This window comes from Rattus norvegicus, chromosome 6, assembly GCF_036323735.1.
Source record: "Rattus norvegicus strain BN/NHsdMcwi chromosome 6, GRCr8, whole genome shotgun sequence".
NCBI lineage: Eukaryota > Metazoa > Chordata > Mammalia > Rodentia > Muridae > Rattus > Rattus norvegicus.
Window position 1 is genome coordinate 142012461 of NC_086024.1, and position 22401 is coordinate 142034861.

The following is a 22401-nucleotide window of genomic DNA, read 5'->3' on the forward strand; positions in this document are numbered from 1 at the left end:
AGGACCCCTGGCACATTTATAGCAGATATATAGCTCCTTTTTCATGTGAGTCGCTAATAACAGCAGTGGGTACTGTCACAAAATGTGTTTCCTGGCTTGGGACCTATTTTCCTAACTGGACTACATTGTCTGGCCTCATTGGGGATGATGTCGGTAACCCTGCAAAGACTTGATCAGCCAGGGTTGGGAGGTATCCGTTCAGGCTCCAAACCTCTAAGAGGAGATAGGAAGGGAATAGAAGGAAGGAATTGTTTATGGGGGAACAGAAAGAAGACAGCAATAGGAATATAAAATCAATCAACAAATGCCCTCTTTGGATATTATAATTAACAGGTACAATGAAAAATAAACCCCTAATCCTAATGTAGGTTATATCATTTTACCTTCATAAGCAGCAATTTTCCTACGTGCTACATCTTTTTCCTTCTTATGAAGATGAAGTTCCTTTGTTACACTTAGGAACAAATATTTCCTCCACCTTGTTCCCTTCCCCTCTTCCTTATCCATTTTATCCTATTTTGTCCCTTATTCTATGTCCTGTACCTCCAAGGTAAAACAATACTCCTTTGTGCTGAGAACTTTGCTTGAGTGTCCTCGGACCCTACAGTCATAGCTTTACCATCACCAGTGTTGTCCTGCAGCTATCAGAACAATTTCCTTATAATGTTGAAATGGTGAGGAATTAAAACCCAATCATGAACTGAGAACTTAGTCCTCATTGGAGTAGTTAGAGAAAGGATTGAAGGAGCTGTAGGGGCTTGAAATCCCATAAGGGCAACAATAACAATCAACCAGAGCTCCCAGGGAATAACCACTACCAAAAGAGTACACATGGAAAGTCCCATGGCTCCAGCTCCATCTGTAGCAGAGGATGGCCTTGTTGGGAATCAATGGGAGGAGAAGCGGTAAGTCCTAAGAAGGTTTGATCCCCAAATGTAGCAGAATGTCAGAGCATGTAGGTGGGAAGGGGTGAATGATCAGGAGGAAACACCCTCATAGGAGAAGGGGGAAGGAGTACAGGAGAGAAGGTTTATGGATGGGAAACTGGAAAGTGGATTCCATTTGAAATGTAAAGAAAAATATCCAGTAAAAATAAAAAAAGTAAAAATAAATGGCATATGGTTGTTGTTAGTCCAAAACAGTCATATCATGACTTTTGACATTCATCTACTTTCTCAGAGCCACAAGAATATGGTGTCTATAGCTGTCTGGGATATCTGAAACACAAATGATTTACCTCTACAACTGACACTTATTTCAGATTTGGTGCATTCAGCTGTGAGGTTATGTTAAGAAAATTCCTGAATTATGCATACTCAAGCATGAGCAGTCAGGCTGTTCTTCCACTGCCTCTGATTAAGAATCATTATGAATGTTGAATGCATTGCCAGGGTTAAGCATCAACACAGGATCAGAGTTCTCAACTGGAAGCATGGATATCTGGAAGCTGCATAATAAACATATACAGATTTCTCTTTACATACAAACTGACAGGCAATTTCAAGGCTTAATGTTACTCTCTCTTCTCATTCTGTCCTTGCTCGTTTGCCTGCATCTTGAGGCTGTGCACACTCTGCATTCTCTTGCACACTCTGCAGTTCTCCTTTGCACTCTTCTTTTCTCAAAGTCCCACACACATGCACACCTCTGTTCATTACTCTTTCATTCTCACATGCACTCTTCATACATACCTCACACACACCACATGCACTCTCCTTTCACTCACACACACAATCTTCTTACACACCTGACATTCTCTCTTTACTCACCTTACTTTTGCCCCAGTATTTTATTGCTAATCCAAAAGAAGGTAGAAAAAAGACATTGTGTAGTCATTGCCAAAACTAATTCAAAAGAAAAACCATATCCCACAAGGAATAATAATTAAAATTGTTCACCAAAGTTTAAAGCTTCCCCTATTCACAGGCCTGTGGCCAAAATAATAATTGCAAAATTATCATTATTTAAACTTTAACTTTTGACTTATTATACTTCAGAACACAGAGCTTCATGGTCAGCTGCTTGAATTTTCCTGTGAAGCTCTAATGATAAACAACATGGGCAAAGCTGCTATACAGTGGCCAGAAAGAATGAAGTTAACCCTTTTCTATAGCTTTCTGTTCCTTTACATTTTACACTATGACTTTCATAAGTGTCGCAGTATTTTGACATAGGCTTACTAGTATATAATTTTATTTATTCTATATTTCCTTATCCAGGAAGCACACTCAAATGTTATGCAAAACTTACTTCCGTACTTCAATGACTTTTTCCTTTCTTGGGGTCTCAATATTCCCTTTAATTCATTTTCTAATAATTTTTTCAAACTTTCTTTTCAAGTCAAGCATTAATCTGGAACTACCTTTGTGCAGTTATTGCATTGTTTCCAAAATAAGAACACACAGCATGCACCTGGCCATTAGGACTGTGCTGTTGCCCTATGACTTAGTTTTGAATTTTGTAATAATCATTACAACAAGGAACACACAGGTTCACAGAATTCACCAGAGCAGAAGGAGAAAAAAGGAGGAAGCTGGGTATAATAAAATAATAATTATGCACATTAAGGCCTACTAAAAAGCAGTCATGCACAAATGAAATCTATACAAGTGTTGTTTCCCAAGAAAAATGGGAACAAACTTTGTTTTTTACAAAGAGCTGCTGTGGGCTATTGAGAGGTCTCTATCCTAGCCGACTGCTGGTAGTCCCTGATATCATAAGCTCTCTCCAACATGCATATGTTACATTGAACAAATTAAATTAGAAGACATAGCAGTCTACAGATTATTGAATCATTACAATTTATGATACACAATAATGAAAATATGCTAAAGTAATATAAATTATGTGTAGCATTATTCTTCGGTAAATAACATTCTTCTGTGTCTTCTCCTAGAAAAGTATTTTTATCACTTCCCTGAGAAAATTGGAACCATCACCAATCGGTAGGAATAACCTTGAGGTAGGGGGTTAATTCTAAGACATAACCCAGTAGAGCTGTATAATACAGCCTATGAGTCACTCCTATGACACAGGATTCACACTGACCCTCACTTCTAGACAAAGGCTGCTAATATTCAATCTAGTCCAATGCTTTGTGTTCATAAATGTGCACTCAGCTTCATTCTCAAAGGAATAGCAAGCCCTTCTGCTGACCTTCTTGGCTTAATATATGCCATAACACATGCTAATCTGCCAGAGTACAATAGCTTCCCAAACAACTGTTTGCTTCACATAACATTTTATTCAATGATGGTACCAGAAGCAATCTCCTTTTTTATTTTACTTAGAATAATATTTTTCTAATTCTTTGAGAATTTTATTTATAATCTCTCATATTTTATAGCTTGACCATATGACTCCCTCCCTGTTCTCTTCCCAGTACTCCACCCTCACCTCTTCTCCTTATCAATCCACCCCTCTTCCATTTTCCTTCAGCAAAAAGCAAGTCACACAAGTATATCAATTAAATGTAAATATCAAGTTGCAATGAGATGAGGCACCTCCCCTCATAGTACAATTTGAGCAAGGCAATGGAGTATGATGAAAAGGGACCCAAAAGCAGGTAAAAACTTCTGAGACAGACCCTGCTCTCATCATCAAAAGACCAGAACTAAAGAACTAAAGAACTACAACATGTGTATGCACAGGGCCTAAGTCAGACACATGCAGACATCCAGGTTGTCATGCCAATCTCTAGAAACTGCTAGGAGCACAAGTTAGTTTTCTTGTTATATTCTTGACCCCATTAGGTCATATAACTGTTCCTCCTTAACATCTATAATATTCCTCAAACTCTACCTAATGCTTGGCTGTGTACCTTTGGATCTGTTTCCATCAGTTGCTGGATGAAACCTCTGATGTATGTTATAGTAGGCTCCTGTCTACAAGTATAGTAGAGTATCATGAAAAATAAGTTCACTATATTATTTTTATTGTTATTTTGTTTTCATTTTAGTCATTCTGACAGCAGTAAGATGACCTCTCAGAATCTTTTGATTTTGAATTTCCCTAATATCTAAAGATGTTAAACATCTCTTTATACACTCTCTGTACCCAAATTTGATCGGTAGGAAGGGTGAAGTATCAGAAATGCTGACAATCCTGAAAGATCACGAGAGAGAGCCACTTCTGCTCACAATCCTTTTCCAAGAGGAATATGCATAGTGCCCTCTGGATACAGGAATATAGGAGCAGCCAGGGGGAGGAACCGGATGGTTTCTGCATGTGCCAGGAAGTGAACTGAACTGGTCCCAATTTTCTCTGTACACAAATCCCATGGGCAAGAGACCTGGTCTCAAATAAGTATAGATGATCCTGAGAGCTCAGAGCAGACTGCCAAATCTCCTAATATTCATGGCCCAAGAGGGAGTTGCCTAGTGTTCTCTGGATAAGGTAAAATAACTTCAAACAGGAGCAAAACCCTTCCAATTAATGCCTGAGGCCAGAGCTGAAGACAAGTCCCATGGAGTGCTGACAGACTTGAGAGCAGAGGTAAGACCAACTCTTCTGCTCCAAGTGACCTACATAGAGACTTCAGGACACACAAACACAGGAGAAGCTCTCTGTTCCCAGATCTGTCTGAAAGAAAACAGGTCTGCAAGAGTGTGGACACACAGGATTACACCAGGGTCAAGACACTATCACAGACTGCAAGACAAGCTAACACCAGAGTGAACATGATGGTGAGAGGCAAGCACAGGAAACTAAGCAACAGAAACCAAGACTAATTGTCATCACCAGAACCCAGTCCTCACACCTAAGTAAATAATGGTTATCCCAACACCCTGGCAAAGCAAGATTTGGATTTAAAATCACATCTCATGATTATGATAGAAGACTTTAAGATGAACATAAATAACTATGTTCAAAAAATATAGGACAACGCAAGTAAAGAAGTAGAAGCCATCAGAGGAAACAACAATCCTTAAAGAATTACAGAGAAATGAAACCAAACAGGATAAGGAATTGGACAAAACCATCCAGTATTTACAGATGAAAATAGAAACAATAAAGAAATCAAAATGAGAGACAACCCTAGAGACAGAAAAGCCTGTGAAAGACATCAGGAGTCATAGATAAAAGCCTCACCATATATTCATATCCATCAAAGAAAAAACCCAACAAGTTGAACTCTCAATTCTAAATATCTATGGTCCAAAAGCCAGGGCAGCTACATTCATAGAAGAATCCTTACTAAAGTTCAAAACACGCATTGTACCTCACACAATAATAGTAGGATATTTCAACAGGCCACTCTTATCAATGGGCAGATCATGGAAATAGAAACTAAACTGAGACTTATAGAAACTAACAGAAGTTATGAACCACATGGAATTTAACAGATATTTATAGAACATTTCATCCTAAAAGAAAATATTGTAGCTTCTGTGAAGCACCTCATTGTACCTTCTCCAAAATTGAACATATAATCAGTCACAAAACAGGCCTCAACAGATGCAAGAAGACTGAAATAACCCATGCATCCTATCAGATAACCTCAGATTAAGGCTGGTCTTCAGTGACAACAATAAGGACAGAAAGCCCACATATACATGGAAGTTGAACAATGCTCTACTCGATGAAAACTTGGTCAAGGAAGAAATAAAGAAAGAAATTAAAGACTTCTTAAAATTTTAAAAATTAAGCAAAACATACCCAAACCTGTGGGATAAAAAGAAAGCGGTACTAAGAGGAAAACTCATAGGAGGAGAGAGCATATATTACCAATGCGACAGCAAACCTAAAAGCTACAGAACAAAAAGAAGCAAATACACATGAAAAAAGTAGAAGGCAGGAAATAATCAAAATCAGGACACAAATCAACCAAGTAGAAACAAAAAAGGACTATGCAAAGAATCAACAAACCAGGAGCAGAAAATCACAAGATAGATAAACCCTTAGCCAGACTAACCAGAGGGCACAGGGTCAGTATGCAAATTAACACAATCAGAAATGAAAATGGATACATAAAAGCAGAATCTGAGAAAATTAAAAAAAAATTAAAATCCTATTGCAAATCCCTATATTCACGTGAACTGGGAAATCTGGATGAAAAGGACAATATCCTAGAGAGATATCAGGTACCAAAGTTAAATCTAGATCAGATAAACCAGATAGAAGCAGTTATTAAAAGCCTCCCAAACAAAAAAGACCTAGGACAGGATTTAATGTAGAATTCTAGATTTTCACAGAAGACCTCATATAAATAATGTTCAATATATTCCACAACATAGAAAGAGAAGGTGCACTACCCAATTCCTTCTATGAAGCAACAGTTATTCTTATACATAGACCTCACAAAGACCCGGCAAAGAAAGAGAACTTCAGACTAATTTCAGTTATGAATGACAAGGCAAAAATTCTCAATAAAATTCTCCCAAACCAAATCCAAGAACACGAAAAAAGGAACATCCATCATGATCAAGGAGACTTCATTCAAGGGATGCAGGGATAGTTCCATATTTGGAAATCCATCAATGTAATACACTATGTTAAAAATTCAAACAAAAAACTCACATGATCATCTCATTAGAAGCTCAGAAATCATTTGAACAAATTCAACACCAATTCATGTTTAAAGACATGAAAACTTAAGGAATTCAAGTATACATAGTATACCTAAACCATACCTAAACATAGTAAAAGCAATATACAAAAAAAACAGTAGCCAACATCAAAATAAATGGAGCAAGACTGGAAGCATTCCCACTAAATTAGGAACTAGAAAAGGCTGCCCACTCCCTCCCTATATATTCAACATAGTACTTGAATTCCTAGACAGAGCAATCAGACGAGAAAAGGAGGTAAAATGGACATGGAAATGGAAAGGAAGAAGTGAAACTAACACTATTTGCAGATAATATGAAAATATAGTTATGTGACCACAAAAGTTCCACCAGAAAAATACTAAGTCTGATAAACAACTTCAGCAAATTGGCTGTATAATAAATTAACTGAAACAAACCAGTGGCCTTACTCTACCCAAAGTATAAACAGGCTGAGAATGAAATTAGGGAAATGACACCCTTCAAATTAATTAAAAATAACATAAAATGCCTTGGTGAGACGCTAATCAAGCAACTAAAAGATCTGTATGACAAAAAACTTCAATTCTCTGAAGAAAAAAAAAATTGAAGAAGATCTCAGAAGATTGAAAGATCTTCCGTGCTCTTGGATTGTCATGATTAATATAGTAAAAATGGCCATTGTTTCAAAGGCAATCTACAGTTTCACTGCAATCGTTATCAAAATTTCAACGTAATTATTCACACAGTTAGAATAGCAACTTGCAAATTCATTTGGAATAACAACAACAACACAACAACAACAGCAACAGCAACAGCCACCACAACAACAAAGCAAATAAAAAAAAAAACAAAAAACAGGATATCAAAAGAAAACTCTCCTCAACAATAAAAGAACTTCTGGGGGAATCACCATCCTAGATTTCAAGAAGTACTATAGAGCAGTAATGATAAAACTGTATGTTATTGGTAATGAGACAGGCAGGTAGATCAGTGGAATAGAATTGAAGTCCCAGAAATGAACTCACATACCTATGGTCACTTGATCTTTGACATGGGAACAAAAACCATACAATAGATAAAAAAAGATAGCATTTTCAACAAATGGTGCTAGTTTAATTGGAGGTCAGCATGTAGAAGAATGCAAATCAACCCATTCTTATTGCCCTGTACAAAGCTTAAGTCCAAGTGTATCAAACTAATAGAAGAAAAAGTAGTGAAGAGACTCAAATACTTGAGCACTGGGAAAAATTTCCTGAGCAAAACAACAGTATCTTATGCTGTAAGATCAAGGATCAACAAATGGCACCTCATAAAACTGCAAACTTTTGTAAGGAAATGGATATTATCATTACGACAAAATGACAGGCAACAGATTTGGGAAATCTTTACCAATCCTCCATCCGACAGAGGGATAATATCTAAAATATACAAAGACCTTAAGAAGTTAGACATCAGGATTTCAAGTAACGCTATTAAAAATTGGAATACAGAGCTAAATGAAGGATTCTCGTCTGTGGAATTCTCAAATGGCTGAGAAATATGTAGAGAAATGTTCAACATACTTAGTCATCAGGTAAATGCAAATCAAAACAAAGCTGAGATTCCAACTAACACCAGTCAGAATTGGTAGGATTAAAAAAAAAACCCTCATGTAATCATGAAGGCTGTAAAGGATGTGGAGAAAGTGGAACATTCCTCCATTTTTGGTGGGATTGCAAACTGGTACGACCATTCTGAAAATCAGTCTGCAGGTTCCTCAGAAATTTGGATATTCCACTACCTGAGGAGCCAACTATACCACTCCTGGGCACATGCCCAAATGAGGCTCCAAAGTACAACAGAGGCACATGCTCCACTATCTTCATAGCAGCCTTCTTTATAATAGCCAGAAGTTGGAGAGCACCCAGATGCCCTTCAACAGAGGAATGGATCCAGAAATTATGGTATATCTACATAATGCAGTACTACCCAGCTATCAAAAACAATGACTTCATGAAATTCATAGGCAAATGGATGGAACTAGAAAATATCATCCTGACCCAGGTAACTCAATCACAGAAAGACACACTTGGTATTCACTCATTGATAAGTGTATCTTAGCCCAAAATCTCGAATTACCCAAGATTCATTCCATAGACCCCAAGAACCTCGAGAAGAAGGATGACCAAAGTGTGAATGCCTCAATTCTTCTTAAAAGGTGGAGCAAAAATATTCATAGAAGTGGATATGGATTCAAAGTTTGTTGCGGAGACTGAAGGAATGGCCATTCAGACCCTGCCACACCTGGGGGATACAGACCTTACATGTACAGCAACCAAAACTCAATAATATTGATAAAGCCAAGAGGTACAGGTTGACAGGAGACTGGTGTTGCTTTCTCCTGAGAGCCTCAGCCAGAGCATAACAAATACAGAGGCAAATGCTTTCAGCAAACCATTGAACTGAGAATGGGCTCCCAACTGGAGGAGTTAGAGAAGGATATGAAGGAGCTGAAGGGGCTTACAACCCCATAAGAAAAACAATATCAACCAACCAGAGCTCCCGGGACATAAACTCCTACTCTAATTTCTTTCTCACCGTATTTATTCTTTGAGTAGTGGAAGGATGAGTTAATTTTATATACACTCACTTTGCTGAAGTTATCAGGTTTAGAAGATCTCTGGTGGAACTTTTGAGGTCACTTAAGTATATTGTTATATCATCTCCAAATAGTGATATTTTGACTTCTCACTTTCTGGTTTGTTCCTCTTTGAAGTCTTTTCACTGTCTAATTGCTCTGCCTAGGAATTTAGTACTATATATAATAGGTAGGAAGAAAGTGGGCAGCCTTGTGTAGTCCATGATTTTACTGGAGTTGTTTCAAGTTTCTCTCCATTTAGTTTGATGTTGGCTATTTGTTTGCACTTTAATGTCCTACTTTCATGGTCTGTACTGAAATGTGTTTTGTATTTTAATGGGGAATGCATTGAATCTTGATATTGATTTTAGTAGGATGGCCATTTTTGCTATGTTAATCCTACCAATTTATAAGCATGAAAGATCTTTTCATCTTCTGACATCTTCTTCAATTTATTTCTTCAAAGACTTAAAGTTTTGTCATACAAGTCTCTTATGGGGTTGGGTAGAATTAGAGCATGTTCTAATATTACACTTGAATTCATCCTACAATGAGATATATGGTTTAAATGGTAACAGAGAGGGCTTTCAAATTGTTTCACTTGAGTTTCTGTAGCAGGACCAGGAGAAGGAGATATATTATAGGAACTAAGTGCAGTGTCACTGTCAGATCTTATGTTTATCATGATGAGGATTAACTGACATAGGAGATAGTGTCCTGGATTTAAATTTGTTTAACTGAAAAGAATAAATTCTGCATAGGTTCAGGGTCAGGAAAAAGCCATCTCTGCACTACTCCTCTGACTATGTAAAACTAATTTATTTAGAAGTTTTCTTTCATTAATTCATGGTGAAAATTACATAGCTGTATTATTGATGATATTGACATAGAAATTGAAGAGGGAACATGGGCCTTGAACTCACAGACAAGCACAAAGAAAACCATGAATCTCAATCATGCAAAGGTCTCTCCTCAATGGCAAAGACAAAATCAAATACCTGCCCAACAACCATTAAGCTGAAAGTTAAAGTTCTTAACAACCTGATGACATTTCTGCTATCAGTGGGGACAGAACTAACCCTAATTTTCCAAAATAACTATCCTAGCCTTCTCCATCCTTACATCATTACCCATTGTTACGGCAAATGTCACATGTCTTTTATGGCCTGCTGACCTTTATGCCATGATCAGACTACATTAGACTCTTCTCCTTTCAGCTCTAGAACCCACCCTTGTGGTCACTGTGATTTCATAAAATGTTATTTATATAGTCATGTCTTGAGCTTCATTGTGTAACTGGAATTGTAATGATTATAGAAATCAGTTTTAGCAAGAGAACCTTTCCACGTTCTACTGTGTTTAAATATACCTACAGTCATCTGCAGCACGATCTCATTCTCCTCTGTTCTAATGGGTTGCTTTCCTCTTTAACATCTATAGGGCTGCCATCAAGAAATAATAAGTTTTCATAGAAGAAATCACTATGTGAACTTGGATCTTAAGAACAGAAAATTAAGTACTGAAAATAAACAAACATGTAGATACAAACATGCACAAATGCACGGACACATACGTACACACAAAATTTAAAGCCCAAATATTTTGCTTAAGTTTTATGACAGCTGAACATTATGCATTTTACATATGCCTTTGCCTTAAATCCTTACTAACTCTTGGCCTCTGTTTAAACTTTGAACAATTTAAACACAAACAGGAGACAAAGTCAGGGAACATTAACCTATGTAAGATTTATACAAAAAGTATCAAAATTCTTGGTTGATTTATATTTTCTACTATTTATTTACTTATTCATTTAAAACCTCGTCGCCACAGACGTCCCAGTTTCCCCTCATACAATACATCCCTCAATTTCTTCTCCCCTTCTCCTCTGAGAGTGTGAGCCACACATGGACATCTTCCAACCCTTTCACGTGAAGCCTCTGTAGCAGGAGGCACATGTTCTCCCACTGAGGCCAAACGAGGCAGTCAAGCTAGTTACACAGATTCCAAACAGGCACCAGCTTTGGGGATAGACCCTGCTCCTGTTACTGGGAAACCCACATAAAGACTCAACACAGAACTGCACATCTTTTATATATGTGCAGGAGGCCTAGGTCAGGCCAGTTTATGCTGTTTGGCTGGTGGTTCAATATCTGACAGCCCCCAACAGTCCATATTAGTTAACTCTGTTGGGTTTCCTATGGAGTTCCTGCCTACTTCAGAGCCCCCAATCCTTCCCCCAACTCTTCCATCAGAGCCCTTGAACCCCATCTAATATTTGCCTATTGGACCTTGTCTCTGTTCCAGTCAACTGCTAGGTACATAGTCAGGCTACGCTTCTCTCTACAAGCATATCCAAGAATCACCAATGCTGTCAGCGATTGGTTCTTTCCCATGGAATGAGTCTTAAATTGGGCTGGTAATTGGTTAGTCATTCCTAAGTCTCTCTCTGCTCCATTTTTTACCCTGTGTTTCTTGTTGACAGGACACATTTTGGGTCTTACATTTTTTTCTATTTTTAACTGGAAAATATTTTTATACAGTATATTCTGATTACTAATACTCCTTTCCCAACTCTGTCATGATCTTCCTTCCTCAACCCCTCCTTAATCTAGTTAGAAAACAAACAGAACCTAAAAATATAAAGAAATGCAAAATAAGCTAAATGAAAAGCAAATGAATTGTAATAAGACAAAGAAAATTAACAGAAGAAAAGACACCAAAGACAAACCACAAGAAACACACAGAGATGAAGAGACACACAAATTCACAAACAATCTGTAGCACAGGGATGAGCTTCAAGTGTGCAATGCACTGTGATACTTTATGCTGTATCACTATAGGTCCGCGTTCTCAAAAGGCTGGCAACTGTAGGGCCGCTTACTAGGACTTGGTCAATTTTTTATGAGAACCAATCTTAACATATAAATTCTGAGCATATCTCAGCTAGCATGTACATATTTTGAGTTGATAAACGATGTCTTGGAAAAGCGATTTAGCAGTACTTTTCAAACATATGAAAATTACACGTATGGGACTATGGATTGTTTTATAAATATCTGTTACTTTATAAGAGACTGGAACTTCTGACAGACAAAACAGTGTTGAAAACATACCAGGAAGCCACTTAAGACTTAAGACTATGTATTTTTTTTGTTTGTTTTTTGGGTTTTTTGTTTAGTTTAGTTTTGTTTTTTTTACCCAGAATTTGCATGCATGTACAGGTCAAATTTTTATTACACTTTATTCCCACATATTCCAACAGAAGTTCTGGTTTATCTCAGAATCCAGAGATATTTTTATCACATATAAACACAGTTCCTCTTATTTGTGGGTGTTTAAGCAAAAACATATGTCAATAGAGATGGTACCTGGAGAATAGATTGACAAGGTATGGGGTATTCTAGGAACATCCTCAATCAACATTACTTTATTCGTAGACATCCATTGGAAAGTTTCAATTTAGGTTTCTAAGTAGAAACAACAAAAATCTGAATTCATAATGATTGTTTCTATGTAAGTTTCCAGGTTAATCATCTCTGTCATCTCAGTCGCAGAGAAGGTTCCTGCTCTTGCAGAGTTTCTGACACTGTCAGGATGTGGTTGCAACACTGTGTCTTGCACAGAAATAGACTGCAGAGTCCTCAGATGTCAGGCTGCTGAGCTGCATATAGGCTGTGCTGGAGGATTTGTCTGCAGTGAGTGTTGCCTTCCCATTGAACTTTTGATTGTACTTAGTATTACCATTTCCAGGATAAATCCACCCAATCCACTCAAGGCCATTTCCAGGCTGCTGTTTTATCCAGTGCATATCGTAACTGGTGAATGTGTAGCCAGAAGCCTTGCAGGAAATTTTCACTGAGGACCCAGGCTTCACTAGTTCAGCCCCAGATTGCTGCAGCTGTACCTGGGAGTGGACACCTGTGGAGGGAAAGGCAGAGTGGTTATCATTGACACCCTACTGTGTGCCTATCCTCAGGTCTGAATATGAGAGTCCCTTACATGTAGCTGCTGCCACCAGAAAGAGGATGATCTGGCTCCATCCCATGGTGAGGTTCTGTGTTCTCAGTCACTTTAGAGAGGACCGTGATCATGTGTTGTGGAGTGTAAATGTTCCTGTATTTACCACCACAGATTTACATGATTTACATATTCAGGAGGAGGGTACTTCTTAGATAAGGATCTAGTCCTTCTGGAGAAGGCGGAGATAGAGAAGAGCAGGGTTAGGCAGCAGGAAGTTAAAGTCAAGTTCCTCTTAGGAAATTCATCCAATACCTCTTCCTTGAGCAGTGTGCAGATGATACTGATGTAATAGAAAGGCCTAAGCTCAAAATAGATTTTCTGCCTGAGAAAGTTGCTCCACTTCTGACATAGTTATCAGATGGATTGGTAGATGGCTATGGGACAATGTTAATGATTGGAAATTTCAAAAAAAAAAAAAGCAGCTAAGTTTACAGAATTTTCAGCATCCCTACAATACATACAATTAACGTTTTCCTAAATGTTACATAGTAAAAACTCACCCAAATGCTCAAAAGTAAATATACTTCACAAAGGCTTCTATTTTAATCATTATAGAAACACCATTAAAATCACTAAATAAAATAAATCAACTTTATTCTATCAACAAAGCATTGCCTCAAGAACAAATTTTTATATGTATAACAAAACAGAAGTTTTTCCTTAGAAAAGAGTATGTCAATTTAAGGAAAATGGATGCAACTGTAGTTAACAGTACTAACGAAGATCAAATCAGAAACACAGACACATGAGTCTCTCTTTTGTAATTCTTAGATACCACACTGTTATATAGACAAAGTCTGTTATACATATGAAGTCATAGTGGAACTTTCTAGTATAATAATATAAAAAGTAGGAGTGCATGAAAAGGAAGGTTAGAGGATACAGGGAAAACATTCACAAAGTACAAAATGCACATCTTTGAGAATGCTAATCATGAATAATATATATATATATATATATATATATTTCTACTTTCCAGATTTCTTTTTATTCTTTAGTATTTTCATTTAGTATTTCATTTAGTATTTTACAAATTTAAAAAAATCAGTGATTAACTACAGCCACTTTGACCCTCTTGTTTCCCTTGGGAGTTCCCACTGAGACTCTTTCCAACAAAACTGACCCATATTGCTTCCTTAAGTAATACTGTGGTGAGTCCAATATGTGGTATTTATGTACACATGGGTTAAATCATTCACCAATACATAGGGAACCTATAGAAAATTTCTCCAAAAATAGCTAAGCGTTCCTTTTTATTCATCAAATGCCAGTAGTCTCTCAATTTTATATGGGCCTTCATACATTCCTCCTCATTCATGTTGTGATTATTATTTAATTGTTATTCTATATTCAGTGGTGAGAAAAGAACACACATGCTCTGAGGATTGTGTGTGATCCTCAGAATACAATTTAGGGAACTGAATTGAGTTCAAGGAACAAATTGTAAAAAAAAAAAAAGATAAAGAAAAAGAAAAAGAAAAATATTTTCTGTCTGCTCAGCTCTTTCACAAGCTGCCAGGCTACTACTTTGATTGACTCGATTTGTTCAGGTCTTAGGCTGACAACTATAACTACTGAGAGTCATGTAACACTGTCAAGACCTGAGATGGTATTTCATGTCTTTCCCTCTCACTTTTCCTCTTATGTTCATCCAAACTTTCTTTTGTGATTGTCCTTAGGTTTGTGGTAGAACATTTGTATAGATGACTCATTTATGGTTGAGTACTTAGGCATATATTCTGTGAACTAAACCAGTCATGGATGTCTGGTGGCAGTCATTACACACTACACTCAGAAGCCTTTGTGTTCAAAAGTGAGAGCAGCAATAATCTACTTGCTATAAACAAACATATTATAAGGCAGTTTGATAACTTGAACATTAGCCATGTAGTTAGAGACTGCTAGTAATAGGGTCTAGAGATGGCTACTTCACTGGAAGCCATTGGACATTTGACCATGTTTACTTGAGATGAAGTCTTTGTTATGGAGCAGGTCATAAACCCAATTAGAAAGCCGTTGTTTGCAACATAACAATCTAGTACTAATGGGCTTGTCTTACCTGTAGGCTGATATTATAAACTGCTAGGTCATGTACTGTATAAGATCACTGGAGCCTTTGGGCTTCTTCTATGATGCATGAGACTGTCCTGCACTAGGAAACCTAAGAAACAGATAGATTATCCTGCTCATTTAAAGGTTAATTTCTGTGTGTCTTGTACCATAGTCCTTATCCAAATGCAGATTTAACAATTTTAATGTCCCAATTAGAACTCAGTCATATGATAATAAGCAAGAATGCCGATGAGATAAATTAAGTTATGTGGAAAGGTTTAATCTTTACTCATTTTTGATGTGACTGTGAAGTAGTGTAGTGTATTGACTTTGGAATTCTGTTTGAAAATGTCACCAAAGAATAAATAAAACTGTGCTATGTTCCAGATGCATCGCTCCCAAGCATGTAATGAAATCACCCTATGTTATTACAGAGACACTTATATCTATATTTATTGTTGCTCTGCTCAGAGTAGCTGGGAAGTGGAATCCATGTAGATTTATTACAAATGACAATTAGATAAAGACAATGTATGTGGTATAGAACAATAAATAAGTCTCACTGGTAAAACATGAATCATGAAGTCTCTACATATGTGGGAGAACCTAAAAATGTTCAATGAGATCACCCAGATCCATAGAAACAAATGTCTCATGTTTTCATTTTTATGTGCGATTCCATGATTTGAATATTTTTGGATGTTTAATATGCAAAAGCCAAGCGAATAGCAAATGAGCCATTGTGGTCTGGGGAATTAAAGGATATGATGTAATAAAATAAAAATAAAAGGCAAACAGAAAAGTCAGGCAGATGAGGCAGAATGTTCAAACATAAAATAATGATGGGAAATGGAGAATAAGAACACTGATGCAGCATAAACCAAATTGAAAGATAATAAGAAAGGTAAGATGAAGTCTAAGATCTTCAATGTACATAAAAATAAAAAAATATATATACAAAATTTCGAATGCATGTAGCATGACAAAGCAAATTAGGGATATTGCAAGTAAAAAAACAACAAAACAAAAATTGATTTCTAAATAAATAGAAAAAATAATAAGCACTTCCTAGTTACGTTCTACTCTTGTGGAGATATCTGAAAGTTTATGGATTAATTTTCTTTGGAATATAGTGTGGGGTTATAAATCTGCTGATACAATATTTTCATCAAAGTTAAGTACATCAAGGAGATTGTATGAAAACTGACAACATACAACTTGAAGTTTAGTGATTAGTATTTCCTCAGTGGTCTTGTTCTGGTTACACTCTAATGTTATGTGAGATAAACACTTGCATAAAGCTGAGTAGAAAGAACAAGGATAAACTTTGTGTTTTATTTTAATGAAGCAATCTTTCCTTAAAAGATACCTAGATTAGAGGGTAATACATCTCTCAAAGAAATGGATTGTACATATCATTGCCAGTCACAGGATAATTCCCTGTGAGTTAATTGTCAGAGAAGCTCAACTGATGCTGAGAACAGGATGAGGAATAGCCATTGCTCTTAGTTGCACACAGCAAAGCAATAGTTTTAACCTGTTTCTGAGAAAGATTTTAAAAACTAAGTAGATTATAAGAACCCGAGGAGTTGAGTGATTCCAAGAAACTGATTTCCAGACATAACAGAAAATCTATACATAGGAAACTACAGAGATTGGGACAGCATGCAGGTGGTATGCACACAGTTAATAGAAATGGAGTCCCAGTGTTGAGAAAAGTACAAGGACATAGGTTCTCACTCTATCCAAGAAATTTTTGAAATTGACATTCACATGCAGAGGAAAATTAGCTTTCACCAATGGAGCATTATTTTTTTATTAACGACCCTTAAGGATTAACACATGGCTAGCAATAGCAACTGGATGCCAAAACAAACTGAACGTAAGAGTATTTTATAGATATTTATTTATTTGTGCATTTATCTTGTTGCACTTGCTTTTGTATACAAGCATGGTTCCAGAGTTGCAGTTTTATCTGTTTGTTTTTGTGTGAGTGTTTGTGTATGTGTGTGCATGTGCTCTCGTGCATGTGCAACTGTTTGTGTGTGTTTTCTATTTTTAATTCTTCTTAACCCATTTTATGTTTTTTGTTGTTTTTTTTTTAATACAGAAAGAATGAAATATGTAGTTAGGTGATTGGGAAAATATCTGGCATAAGTTTAGAAAGAATGTCTGTGATCAGAATACATTGTATAGTTAATAAAGGAACTTCACTGTTTTGAGCACGGAAATGTTGCATTTCAATCACAATAGTTTCAACAAAGCTAAGAAAGGAAACCACAGGGAATAGAGAGTTCCCCTCCACACCCACCACATCTCCCTGCTGGAGATTCTTTAACCCACTTGGCCCTCTGCTGGTCAAAACTTCCATGCAGGTATGTTTACATTGAAATTTCCATGGTTGACCTAAGCAGTAACATATCCATGGAACTAGGGTGCTTGCAGGGCTCAGATGCAGGGAGAAATGTCTCTTGTTTACCTGGAGATAATGACTGATGTCTCAACATATGAGTTCAAGTTGTTCCTACATTATCATCAATGGTGCATTCGAAGTCATCCTTTTTCCTAGTGGCAGTTGGTTCCAGATCTTGTGGTTCCTATTTGTAAACAGGAGAGACCAGGGTTTTTGTTCCCTTCATCAGACTGTACATCAGACAGAGAAGATGAGGCAGAACGAGAACAATGAATCTTGAGCATCACGCCAGGCATCCCTTTATGAATTCCTGGGTCAAATACACCCAGGAATCAATAGAAAGAGGAAGAACCGATGGGCTACTCACAGAAAAGTTTCCAGTTCAAAAAGAAATTACATTGTAAAGAAATCAAGCAAATGTATTCTGCAACTCAATGTTTCCCAACCTGCATCCATTTACCAGCATGAGCCTAGAAAGGAAATCCCCATGACAAGGATCCTAATGTGTGGAGATTATGTGTGCTGGGAAAGCTTTATCTCTACATGAGTAGCTTTCCAATCCATGATCCACTTATTGCTGGGCAGGACATGTGTTAGGAAAGCTTTTCAGAAGCTAATGTTTCACTATTGCAGGATACATTTGGAATATTATTGCACTGTGTAGGAATATTTGTAAATGTGTACTTAACAATCTTAAATATAACTACCTATATTAAAACAACCTATATATCATGTAAATCAACAATATTCATACATACTGCATTCTAATTTAGTATTCATGAATTGGATACACCTAATATTGCAGAATCAGAAGAGGAGGACCTGTTGAAGGCAAGTTCTGTCTTCCATACCTGGTCAGAATACATGCGATGTCCTATGAATTGTCAGTTTACAGGGTAGCATCCTGAGGGAATCAGTGACTCCTGATATAGTAGAACAGTTATCCCTACAATCCAGAAGGACCTGGTGTGCTGGGGAATGTCTATAACTGCAGTATGAGATCCTGGTGGCTCAAATATTTTGCAGCTCACAGGAGTGCATGCTTACTTAAGTACTATGGATTTAAATAGACATCAACCTCCTATACTGTAATGCATTCACAAATGTTTGTGCTACATGCAATGTAAATAGATAATATGAACTTATTCTCCTACATTAAAGTATTTTGAGAATCATAATACTTGCTGATCCTATGCAATTTCTGTTAAACTGTGCAGGAGCTTTGAATACATAGAAAGATGGATTTGAGCATTTCCCTATTTCCCCATTCTCATTATGTACTATTTTTCCCATTCCTCTAGTTGGTACCTCTTTTCATTGATGACAAGTCCTTGAAGTTCGTTTTGGAGTAGTCTATACTTGATAACTCTGGACACCACTTAAGGGACAGGGCACCATTTTCAGTTTTCTAGGTCACATTGAAGAGAGGATTGTGTCTGGAAAGAGGCTCACATTTCATTCTGATTCTTTCATGGATTATTACAACATGGTGTCGTCAGTGGCCAGACATATAAGACATAGGAAGATTCATGTTAAGAGATGTTCTCTGGAATGTTCAACCTGTAACTGAACTCAGAAGTCACTTACTGATAAACTCTGCATTTCACAGATCTGGGACAATGTCCTGAATCCTCATCTGGAATTGTTAAACAGTCCTCAACACAGAAGTGAGGATCACTTTCACACCCATTATCCCAAAAACTGTAAAATTTGTCTTTTATCCTTGTAGTTAGTTCTCTGTAACAGTCATGTGATTGCAGGGCAAGATATTGGAAATGGGGAAAAAATGAGTTTGCAATCAGTGGTCAATGCATATCGCTGAAGCTTTCCCGGAATCCACTGAATCTCATGAAGCCACCTGGGATGATTAAAAATATATGGTGAGAGTATTTCAACATATTAGTTTGTGGTGACAAATACCTTTAATACCAGGGTTTGGTATATAGGGACATGTGAATCTCTGAGTTTGAGGGTAACCTTTTCTAATGAGAGGGTTTTAGGACAACCAGGACTATACAGAGAAAACCTGCCCTGAAAATCAAAGCAATACAGATGAGTACTTTAACAGCAATGTTGGTCATGCCACGGGAATTAGGTATTGAATATGTGATCAAAGACTTCTGCTACAAAGGTATTGGTGTAATATGAGATATAGATATAGATATGATATAGATATAGATATATAGCACATTAACAGCAACATGTGTATAAAAATATAATTTTACTATGCATAATGTAACTGATTCAAAACACTAAAACTTATGTTTACTGATTATAGATTGAATTCCTAACTGACACTTTTTCCCAAGTAGATCTTATAATTTTAATTAATCCATCAATACTTAATTGTGTTCTGTCCAATGACTTTTTATTTACACCTCTTTCAGCTCTGGACTTCTTTTTTATATTCACTTGGCTGGCAAAATCTCCTCCTGACACTTGCCCAGGATTCAAATCTTTCCCCAGAGGTCATGCCTATTCACTCCTCTTTTGTGACAGTCCATCAGACTTTTATTAAACTATTCTAGACCTGAGAAATGGAGTTTTTACAAATTATGATTACAGATGTAAATAGCAATAAAGAAGACTACTGTGCATTCAATACTATGCCCTCCAGATATTAGTATATGAATAATACAAAGAAAATATTTACACAGTGAACCAAAAGATCTCAATACAGAAATACATGGATAAATTTCACTAGTTTAATATTCTTTCTTTCTGAGTCTTACATATAATTTCCTCATGAAACAACATTCCTAAGCCTCTTGTTCCCTTCTTCAATACTTACCCCCAATTTTGAACAAGTCTACAGGCTACTCTTCCTTATTTTCTCAGCTCCATGACAATTTGCTGCTCCATCAGATTTTCTGACATACCTTAGATGCAGACTGTGACAGTGTCCCTGACAGCTTAATAGATATCAGAATCCTAGGATGACAAGCTTATGAGCTCCAATAACGCACTAAGTTATATTAAACATTTTGGCTTCATGTACTATGGTTCAGTCTTCAATATGTTTTGGTCTTAATTTGTGAGAATTCTCTCTCTCTCTCTCTCTCTCTCTCTCTCTCTCTCTCTCTCTCTCTCTCTCTTCTCTCTCTCTCACTCTCATTGGCCTGAGAAATAGTCAGGTGCTGATTTTCCCAGTCTAATGTAGAAGAAGAAGCAGGCCAGGACTGCCAGGCCATTTCACAGAATATGATGATTCGATTCACCTTTGATCTTAGTCAATTTATCATTCTACATTATTTTATAAACACATTAAGAGGACAGGGAAAATAATCGTGCACAGCAGTAATATTGTTGATGAAAATGATTAAAATTTTGGAACAGGGCTGGAGAGATGGCTCAGCAGTTAAGAGCACCCGACTGCTCTTCCAGAGGTCATGAGTTCAATTCCCATGCCCTCTTCTGGTGTATCTGAGACAGCTACAGTGTACTTATATATAAAAAATGAATAAATCTTTAAAAAACAATTTGGAACAGCACAGAACCCTGTGAAGCTGAAAAAAAATTGAACTCATTGCCTAAACAAGTTCTAACAATAACTAATCAATGATAACTCTACTTGGAGGAACTGAACATAGATTAATTTTAGCAAGAGTCTGAGTATTAGAGAACTGCCATAAGAATGACACCAGAGTTACAGCAGATAGTTGGTATTTAAATATTTTCTTGATGATGCCATGAATTGCAAGGAGCAATAAGCTAATGGAAACTGAAATATAATTGTTGATTTAGCATCCCAGTGCTGGATAATATTGAGGGGTAATAAGGGTTATGTATGGGGGAATACCTGTATGGGGGAGGGGGAGGGGAGGGAATGGGAGCTTATGGACAGGAAGCCAGGAAGTGGGATACTGTTTGAAATGTAAGTAAAGAAATATATCTAATAAAAAAGAAAAAAAAAGAAAAAATATGTTTTAAACAATATGTTAAAACACATTTTTCCTCTCTCCAAATATCCTAGAGCCCCATTTCCTAACTATAAAAACAACTTCACTCACAGCCTGTTTTCTTCCCTTATTTAGAAAAACACAAGCAAAAATCATAAAAACAAGGACCATTTTTATTTCTCTCTCTCTCTCTCTCTCTCCCTGCCTCTCTCTCTCTCTCTCTCTCTCTCTCTCTCTCTCTCTCTCTCTCTCTCTCAAACACACACACACACACACACACACACACACACACACACACACACACTTTCTTTTTCTCAAAATAACACCAAATCTGAAACCAAATATTCACGGAAAGACTCATAAGATAAAAAATGCCTGAACAAAATCATATATGGCAAACATTGTACAAATATGATATTGTGTTGTTTTTATTTGTCCAACTCCTGAAATCAGGGTCTACATAAGCAGTAAACATAAGCAGTAAACCTCCACTGAAGAAGACTAAAATATCTTGCAAGTGAATGCAAGTTATATAGATTCTTGACTAATGGTATGAGTATGGATCCACATTTCCCCCTCTATAGATGGTCTCAGTGGCTTGTATCTTAATAAGCTCATTGTTTGTTCCCACAGACTATGAAAATTCACATGCACATCAGTCCTATTGTTTCTGGATGAGACTGTCTCATTGAAGTTATCCATTGTCTCTGGCTCTTACAATATTTTCACTTCCTAATTTCCAGTGGTTTCTGATTCCTGATGGGAAGATTTGATGAAGGCAAAGTGAATGCTACAATATCTCACACTCTCTAAAAATTGTTCATTTTTGTTCTCTCATGCTTCCAATCTACTGTAAGAAATATTTCC

General features: G+C 36.8%; 1 gene segment (V, D, J or C); it reads right to left on the reverse strand.

The window, feature by feature from the left end:
• Nucleotides 1-12724: 12724 nt before the first annotated feature.
• On the reverse strand, nucleotides 12725-13281 carry LOC102552859 (Ig heavy chain V region VH558 A1/A4-like). The segment is given in 2 exon segments: nucleotides 12725-13068; nucleotides 13150-13281. Coding segments are annotated over 2 exon segments (375 nt in total).
• Nucleotides 13282-22401: the final 9120 nt, after the last annotated feature.